The 8,194-nt window shown below is 53.0% G+C and overlaps 2 protein-coding genes across 2 annotated transcripts in view; one reads left to right on the top strand and one right to left on the bottom strand.

Moving 5' to 3' along the window:
- POGZ (pogo transposable element derived with ZNF domain) overlaps positions 1-3,322 on the top strand; it is a 40,413-nt gene extending 37,091 nt beyond the window's left edge. The window contains exons 17-18 of the mRNA XM_011377664.2: positions 526-642; positions 1,054-3,322. Coding sequence (XP_011375966.1) covers positions 526-642; positions 1,054-2,725 — 1,789 coding nt within the window. The 3' untranslated portion in view covers positions 2,726-3,322. The remainder of the gene's footprint in view (positions 1-525; positions 643-1,053) is intronic.
- Positions 3,323-5,629: 2,307 nt separating this feature from the next.
- On the bottom strand, positions 5,630-7,864 carry PSMB4 (proteasome subunit beta 4). The gene is made up of 7 exons (XM_011377665.2): positions 7,691-7,864; positions 7,269-7,475; positions 6,928-7,074; positions 6,668-6,749; positions 6,221-6,337; positions 5,944-6,032; positions 5,630-5,747 (listed from the first exon to the last, which is right to left on the bottom strand). The coding sequence occupies exons 1-7, from the start codon at positions 7,828-7,830 to the stop codon at positions 5,735-5,737; spliced, it is 795 nt and encodes a 264-aa protein (XP_011375967.1). The 5' UTR covers positions 7,831-7,864; the 3' UTR covers positions 5,630-5,734.
- Positions 7,865-8,194: the final 330 nt, after the last annotated feature.

Here is an 8,194-nt window from a genome sequence, read left to right as displayed (position 1 = left end):
GTTCATGTGGCTTGACGGTCCGTGCTCTGGTTTTGTGGGACCTTCTGCGCCAGGTCGGTCTGAGGACCAGCAGCGCCATGGGGGAGCCTGCTAGAAAGGCAGCCTCTGGGCCCCACCCCGGCTCCGTGCGCGTTCTCGTAGATGCCTCGTTCCCGCGCCCGCTACGCTAGGAAGACTGGCCTGGGCTGTCAGGATGGACTGCAGAGGTGTCTCGTGCTGGGGCACTGTCCGTGGCTGGGGGGGCTCCCGTGTAGCCAGCAGAACCCTGCACCTCATACCACTTTTTGTTTTCCTCAGCAACCACGTTCCAAGGAAGAGCCCCAAGTATTTGGCTTTGTTTAAAAATTCTGTGAGGTAAGGAAGCAGTTACTGATGGTCTGTTAACGTTTCAAGTTTTGCATTAGATCCTTTGGACTGTCTAGGGGGGTGGGTATGAGAGAGAGCAGGGACACTCCATTAGGCCTCAGCTTGAGTGTCTCTGGTGTCACTGCTGTGTCCGTCTCACTCACCCTGGGCTCTTCGCAGTGGAATCAGGCTGGCCTGCAGCTCTTGTACCTTTGTCACCTCCATGGGAGACGCCATGGCCAAGCATCTGGTGTTCAACCCCTCTCACGGGTCCAGCAGCGTCCTGCCGCGGGGTGAGTCGGCCGGCCGGACGGGGCTTGGGAGGGCAGGAAGAGAGGGGAGGACACAGGCAACAGCAAGTCAGGAGCCTGCCTCCCGGGCCTAGCGCGGCGCCCTCTGACACACTCCACTCCTTTGGGTGCGTTCTGACCTGACGTTTGCGTGAGCCCGGGGAGGCAGTAGGTTGCCTTTTTGGGTGCAAGCCCAAAGAAACGGTTTCCGAAAGCCTGGTTCCTCCCCCAACCAAAAATTTTTTAACGGCCCCGTTTCCAAAAGAACCAACTGGCAAACCCAATCAAAGGAAAAAAAACCCAACTCGTGGTTTAGTTTCTATTTTGCAGTACGTTTGGTCTTTAACGTTATTGTTATTGCCGCTGCTGCTCCGCCGCCTGGCCTGACCGAGCTTTCTCCTCTACGCTGACCCCGCAGGCATGGCCAGGCGCGGGAGCGCGTGCACGACCGGAGCTCGAAGAACCCGTACCCTCCTCCTCCCTTCCCCTCTAACAAAGCGGCCACTGTGAAGTCTGCGGGGGCCACCCCAGCCGAGCCCGAAGAGCTCCCCCCGCCCCCGGCCCAGGCACTCCCGTCACCGGCGTCGTCCGCGACCCCTCCGCCGACGCCCACTCACCCCCAGCCGATAGCCCTGCCGCCCTCGGCTCCAGAGGGGGCCGAGTGTCTGAATGTCCACGACCAGGAGGAGGGGAGCCCGGGCATGCAGGAGCCGGAGACGGCCTCGGGGGGCGGGAACAGCGGCGGCCTGGGCAGGAAGGAGCAGCTGTCGGTGAAGAAGCTGCGCGTGGTACTGTTCGCGCTCTGCTGCAACACGGAGCAGGCCGCCGAGCACTTCCGGAACCCGCAGCGGCGCATCCGCCGGTGGCTGCGCCGCTTCCAGACCTCGCAGGGGGAGCACCTGGAGGGCAAGTACCTGAGCCTGGAGGCGGAAGAGAAGCTGGCCGAGTGGGTGCTGACCCAGCGCGAGCAGCAGCTGCCGGTGAACGAGGAGACCTTGTTCCAGAAGGCCACCAAGATAGGACGTTCCTTGGAGGGGGGGTTTAAGATCTCGTACGAGTGGGCCGTGCGCTTCATGCTGCGGCACCACCTGACCCCCCACGCGCGCCGCGCGGTGGCCCACAGCCTCCCGAAGGGCGTGGCGGAGAACGCGGGGCTCTTCATCGAGTTCGTGCAGCGGCAGATTCACAAGCAGGACTTGCCCTTGTCGATGATCGTGGCCGTCGACGAGATCTCCTTGTTCCTGGACGCGGAGGTGCTGAGCAGCGACGACCGGAAGGAGAACGCCCTGCAGACCGTGGGCACGGGGGAACCCTGGTGCGACGTGGTGCTGGCCATTCTGGCCGACGGCACCGTCCTCCCCACCCTGGTGTTCTGCCGAGGACAAGTGGATCAGCCCGCCGACGTGCCAGACTCCATCCTGCTGGAGGCAAAGGAGACGGGCTACAGCGATGACGAGATCATGGAGCTGTGGTCCACCCGAGTGTGGCAGAAGCACACCGCTTGCCAGCGCGGCAAGGGCATGCTCGTGATGGACTGCCATCGCACCCACTTGTCGGAAGAGGTGCTGGCTATGCTTAGTGCCTCCAGCACTTTGCCCGCGGTCGTCCCAGCCGGCTGTAGCTCCAAAATCCAGCCACTGGACGTGTGCATCAAACGAACGGTCAAGAACTTCCTGCACAAAAAGTGGAAGGAGCGGGCTCGGGAAATGGCCGACACTGCGTGGGATTCCGCGTTCCTGCTGCAGCTGGTGCTGGCCTGGCTGGCCGAGGTGCTGGCCGTCATCGGGGACTGCCCAGAGCTGGTTCAGCGGTCTTTCTTCGTGGCTAGCGTTCTGCCTGGCCCCGATGGCAACATGAACTCGCCCACCAGAAATGCTGACATGCAGGAGGAGCTGATCGCGTCCCTGGAGGAACAGCTGAAGCTGAGTGGGGAACAGTCGGAGGAGCCCTCAGCTTCCACGCCCCGACCCAGGTCGTCTCCCGAAGAGACAGTCGAGCCTGAGAGCCTTCACCAGCTCTTTGAGGGTGAAAGCGAGACCGAGTCCTTCTATGGCTTTGAAGAGGCTGACCTAGATCTGATGGAGATTTGAGCGTTGGGGTCCAGCGGGGGTGTGAAGCGGGGGCGGGAAGGTGCGAGGGAGGGAGAGGGATTTAGGGAAAGGGGGTCTACCAAGTGGGGTATTTGGTTTATATTTTTTAATTTTATGCCACCACTGCCCCCGATGTTGACTGACACTTCCCTGTGGATTTGTGGATTATTAGGAAAGCCAACAGCGAGCACGTCTGAGCCAAGGAGCTGGCCCACTGGTCATTCGCTTGTGCTAAAAACAGGTTTCTGTGACTTTTTTTTAAATTTAAATCACTGTGTTTGGTATTTTTCTGACAAAATCAAGAAAAGAAAAAAAAATCCTTCGTGGGCGAATGTTCAATTTTTTGTTTCCCCTTTTACCTCAATTGTATCATAGCACATCTGGGTTTGTTGGTTTGTTTTACTGTGTGGCCAGTGTCTTGGGGCCTGATGCCATCCAACCATTGTCAATGTGAGAGCATTTCCGAAGACGGGAAAGACAAAAACATGTAGCTCACAAACTGGTTTATTATATATATGGAAAAAAAACTTTTTTCATTGTGGTCTTAACACTTTTATATAAAAACGAAAATGGAAAAAAAAGTCCCACTGAACTCTCTCTTCCTTCTCCTTTCTTACCCCCCCTCTCCAGAGACTTTGGTTTCTCCAGCAATTCTAGGTACAGAATCGTGGCTTTAAAAATGCATGAAACCTTTAATCACCCAGAATGATGAATAGATTTTTTTTTCCCCTACCATCCTCCCTCCAGCAAAAACACGACAGAACCAATATCCTTTGCACTTGCTGTCCTCGGCCCCTTCCCCATCCTCACCCCCATCACTCGGGACAAAGGATCACACGTGTCGTTAGCAAGCAAGAGGTACTGAGCTGATGACAGAGTCGGGGTAGGTAGGAGCCATTCCCAGCGTGGGGTCTCCGTCCTGCAGACCCCAGGGGCAGCCCATGCTTTAACTTCATCCTGCTAAGTGGACTGTGTGCCTGTTCAGGAGACTGCGCGCGTGTCCCACAGCCAGGAGCTAATTGTGCAGGAAGTTAAATGTAGAACTTTAAAAAGCCCACTCGTCGAAATCCTGCTTACCCTGTGGCTCTCCCTTATTTCTCTTAACGTTTAGAGAAGAATCTGACCTGCAGAAGAAACACACGGGTGTGCGCAGAGAAAGACACGACTCTTTATTTTTCAATGCCAGCTTCGAGGAAAATTTTTTCTACAATTTGCATGAGGGTTTTTTTTTTTTTAAATTATATGTACTCATGGTTATAAACAAAAATGTACTATAACATAGAGAAAAGGAACAAAAATCTAAGCCCACCTTTCCTAAGCTACACCATCCTCCTGTCCATCCTGAGGCTTTCAGCAGCGTCTCCTTCCTGTGAGCCAAGGAGGTGAGCTGCACAGGCTTGTAAATCGTTCATCTTTAGAATGTACATAAGTGGAACATTTAATAAGATGAGGGGATATGGGTTTATAAACAACGTGGTTTTTTTTTCTAGGTAAACCTATTTTAATAGGCTTTCACAGACTGGCAGATGCTCAAGATGTGATGGGCCTGGTGGTACAGGTGTGATGTCTGTTACCACCTGTTTCTCCTCACTCGTTTTTTTTTTGGTTGGGTTTTTTTTCGTTTTTTGGTCTGTTTTTTAACCCCCAGAACACTATAATATAGTGAACTGGAGTGATCCCTCCCATAAACAGCTTGGCCAGCTTTGTGACCTGTGGCATCTGAAAACTGAACTGAGGATCCATCTGGGCTTCTCTTCCCCAGCTTTTCTCCTGATGCCATTTTGACAGAATACGGACTTTGAACTCAACCCTTTGCCTTTGAGAAAGATCAAGAACATGGTCAACTCTATGTACAACGGCCTAACTCTTCTGTGGTAGTCTCTGTAGCAGACCCGGGCTTAGCCTAGCCGGGCTCCTGGCCTCTGCACACACTACGACTTTGATGGGTAATTTTTTTAAGAGCAGAGAACCAACAGTGGGTCAGCTGGGGTTTGGCCAGGAAGTTATCTTTGTGGATTCTGCCTGCATGGCTTAGTAGTAGAAGGAAGTTTTTTTTTGTTTTGTTTTTTATAATTCAGTTTAATCAATAAACAAGTATTTATTGACTACTTTCTGTGTTGAGATTGAATGTGTAGAATATTCCAATTGGAAGCTCATGGTTTTCTTCTGCTATAAATATACTAGTTTGTTGTAATCACGGAGAGATGTTTTGATTTCTCCCTCAGCTCTCATGCCACTGAAGTGTCTGGTAAGTGTCTGGGTGTGCTGCCTGTACTAACCTCAAAAAGAGGTTTAGCGAGGATATGCATCAGAATTACCTAGGATGTTCATTTTTTAAATTAAAGTTTAACACCATTCTAGGGATGGAATTTGGCTAATACTTCAACCGATTTGATTCACAGCCACACTTAGGACTTTTTCACGAATATACAGAACTTACAAGAGGTTTTCTGACAGTGACAGAAATTAGCAGACTTGGACAAACGTTTAGGTTAAATATTGAAATTACTTAGTATTCTCCACGTGGAGGTAGACTGGGGGAGGGACTGAGGCCATCAGTTCCAGCTTGGGGGTAACCTTATACAGAACAGCTCTACTAGAGACTACGTCTTTGAAAGTGTCTTAACTAAAATCACATTTGCAGCCAAAGTTAGCCGGAAAGTATCAGAATCTAGTAATGGGTGGAAATGTTGAAGAGAAATGCTAACCTGGCTTCCACACAAAGCTGCCTTCAGTACAGCCCCAAGTGAAGACAGTGCATCCTCTGTACTGTCAAGCAGAGAACTCTATTTGCTTTAAGAACCAAGATCCAAAGGGTTCTCTGACCAGGGGGAGAGATAGCACATGGCAGTACTTAGGGGTTTCGCTCTTGGTGTGACCTAGTCATATAGAACACAACCACTCAGCAAGCATTCCAAAAGATTTATTTTACAAAAGAAAGGTGGCTTTGAATCTGCCAAGTTCAAAGAAGGAGGGCACAACTTCAGTTCTGGATAATCCACCTGTATTTCATTCAAAGCCACTAAAAAGGAAGAACATAATAAAATTGTGAAACCATAGAGGAATCAACACCTAAAAGCAGTTCTATCCAACCAAAACACATTCCACCCAGAGGACTTGTGGGTTCAGATTTCCAGAAAAATCTAACTTCGTGCAAGCCAAAGGGCCTCTCAACTCTACCACCTATTTTTTTCTACTATAATTTAAATTTCAATCACCTGATCATGTGGGCAATATCCCAGTTGGTCTCTGCAGACAGTGGTCCCTCTATTTCAACACCTTTTTCAGTTACGGTGGCGATTTGAAACTGGAAGAAAGCAGCTCTCAATAAAAATGCCCAACCCCACATGAAAGGGTCAAGTAGAGGGCCTTCCCCAACATGAAACGGGCCAGACGTGAAGCAACCTGTTCTCCAGAGCTCAGATGCCCCAGGCATTTGCAAGTGTCCGAACCTGGCGATTAGAGCCTCAGCCCCTTTATTCGCCCCCTCCTCACCCGGTTGTACGAGCGGGCATCCCGATAGTACAACACTCGCATGCAGCGTTCCACGAGCTCCCGGGCCTCGGTCTGGCTCAGCACTGGCTTCTTCTCCAGGATTTCTCGCAGCAGAGGCTAGGGAGATCAGGGGGTGAAAACATGAGGGGTATCGGGCTGAAGACCGATTTTGTAATATGCACAAATGAGTGGGAGATGACATTCCACCTGCTGCCACACCATAACTGACTGACTGTGCTCAGACCTAGGGTATCCTCTCCACATGGCTACTGACGCCTGAACGTACCACTCACGGCCTCTGGACTGCACAGAGAACCATCTGCCCAGCAGGAGGGACCCTAGCCTGTTCCTCACGTCAGAATTTCAAGGGAAGGACAACCACACAACCCACTAACCCCCACTGCCTACTGTCTTCCCCTCTCCCCCACCTCTCAACTGACTACTTACCTGAGCCAAGTATGCACCGTAACCAGTGGCCACCGAAGGAGCTTCATAGGCAACACCAAGCATGTCCACGTAACCGAGAAAGCTAACAAGACACAGCAGGTCAAAGAACTCATTTCACCTTAGGTTTACGTACCTTACCTGGAAGATGGGACCGTGGGGTCTGAGTTGGAAGTGGGATTTACTTAGGGGTGAGGGACAGACACTACAGGGCACTTGAGGTTAGGCTGTGAAGGAAATAAGTTATATGTATTCAAGTCAACCTCTCTCCGTCGGAATGGCCTCCGATGACGACGGTGTTCCACAGGGGGTTCATCTTGGAGCGGCGGCTGTACATGGCCCTGGTCAGCCAGGAGTGAATGGCTCTAGGGCTATAGCTGTGCCCATCTCCCAACAACTCCTCATCGATCCTTCGAATTAAATGGTCGTGAAAAAAAGGAGAGCATAAAAGTCGCCCCCGATTTACACCCGCAAACGTGGCAAGTTGGCTGCTGCACGCACATCTTCCGCCCCAATAATTCTCCCTGTCCTCTACTGCAGCCTCTTAAGGGGACTTCTTAAGGGATAACGAAACAGCGGATCCCCAGTTCTCTAGCTGACTTACACCATCTGGCCGAGAACTTGCTTCAAATACTGGAAATCGGCGTAGTCTCCGGAAGCGCCCAGCATGGTGCTGTCGTTGACTCGCATGATGCGAGAGATGTTGCGGAAACGCGCCAAGGAGCCGTAGGAGCCCAGCATGTCTGCGGCAATCACCACTCCGCCGTCGAACTTCACGCCTAGGACCGAGGTCCCGGTCACCATGGGGTTCCTGGACAGAGAGAGGGAGGCCTGGAGGGGAGGCGCGGGGGACAGCCGAGTCCCATTCCGCGCAGGGGGTTCCGCTGCGAATGTTCCGAGGCTCCTGTCATTCCCCGGGCCTCGGCACCCGGAGCTCCCCCTCGCCTTCCCCGGCCCTCGGAACCCGCCGGTCGCGCCAGGCCCCACCGGCCATCCCCCGCGCAGGCCGAGGCGCCCAGGGCTTACTGGGTGCGCGTAATCGGACCCCGATAGGACGCGGACCCGGGGTCCACCGAGGAACCCAGAGTGGGCGGAATGCGGTAAAACTGCCCGGGGGCCGGACCCCCAGCCCAGAGTCCGAGCCGCGACTCCCCAAACGCTTCCATCTTAGTCACGGTAGCAGAAGTGCAAGCGCTTGCGCGGACGGAAACGGAAGTGATCCTTAGGACCACGCCCCTCTTTTTCCTGCAAGCCGCTTCCAGCAGCCATGTTGGTGAGGTCAAGAGGACCCTACCACGGTCCTGGGGGGCGGGGACAGCCAGATAGTTGGAATTGGGCGGCGCGTGGGGTCGCAGTGGAATGTGGACTGGATCAGACTGTTCTGAGGCACAAATTCAAGGAAGAAAAGGGTGGTGTGGGAGGTAGGAATGGGGGTTCGCTTCAGGACACTGACCCAGAGGGAGAAGGCGGAATTTCTCCCGTCTTCGTTGGGTCCATAGTAAAAGCCCCACATGAAACTAGCAGTAAACC

This window comes from Pteropus vampyrus, unplaced genomic scaffold (genome assembly GCF_000151845.1).
Source record: "Pteropus vampyrus isolate Shadow unplaced genomic scaffold, Pvam_2.0 Scaffold319, whole genome shotgun sequence".
Classification (NCBI taxonomy): domain Eukaryota; kingdom Metazoa; phylum Chordata; class Mammalia; order Chiroptera; family Pteropodidae; genus Pteropus; species Pteropus vampyrus.
The sequence above is the reverse complement of the archived record's forward strand: the minus strand, read 5'-3'. Positions and strand labels throughout refer to the sequence as shown.

Bases quoted from the DNA above. Each gene is read 5' to 3' on its own strand.
- PSMB4 (XM_011377665.2), bottom strand. From the start codon at position 7,830: ATGGAAGCGTTTGGGGAGTCGCGGCTCGGACTCTGGGCTGGGGGTCCG. The intron at 7,476-7,690 runs GTAAGCCCTGGG...CTCTCTGTCCAG, and splicing joins GGTCCGATTACGCGCACCCA to GAACCCCATGGTGACCGGGA. The intron at 6,750-6,927 runs GTTGACTTGAAT...GTGTCTTGTTAG, and splicing joins GGCCATTCCGACGGAGAGAG to CTTTCTCGGTTACGTGGACA.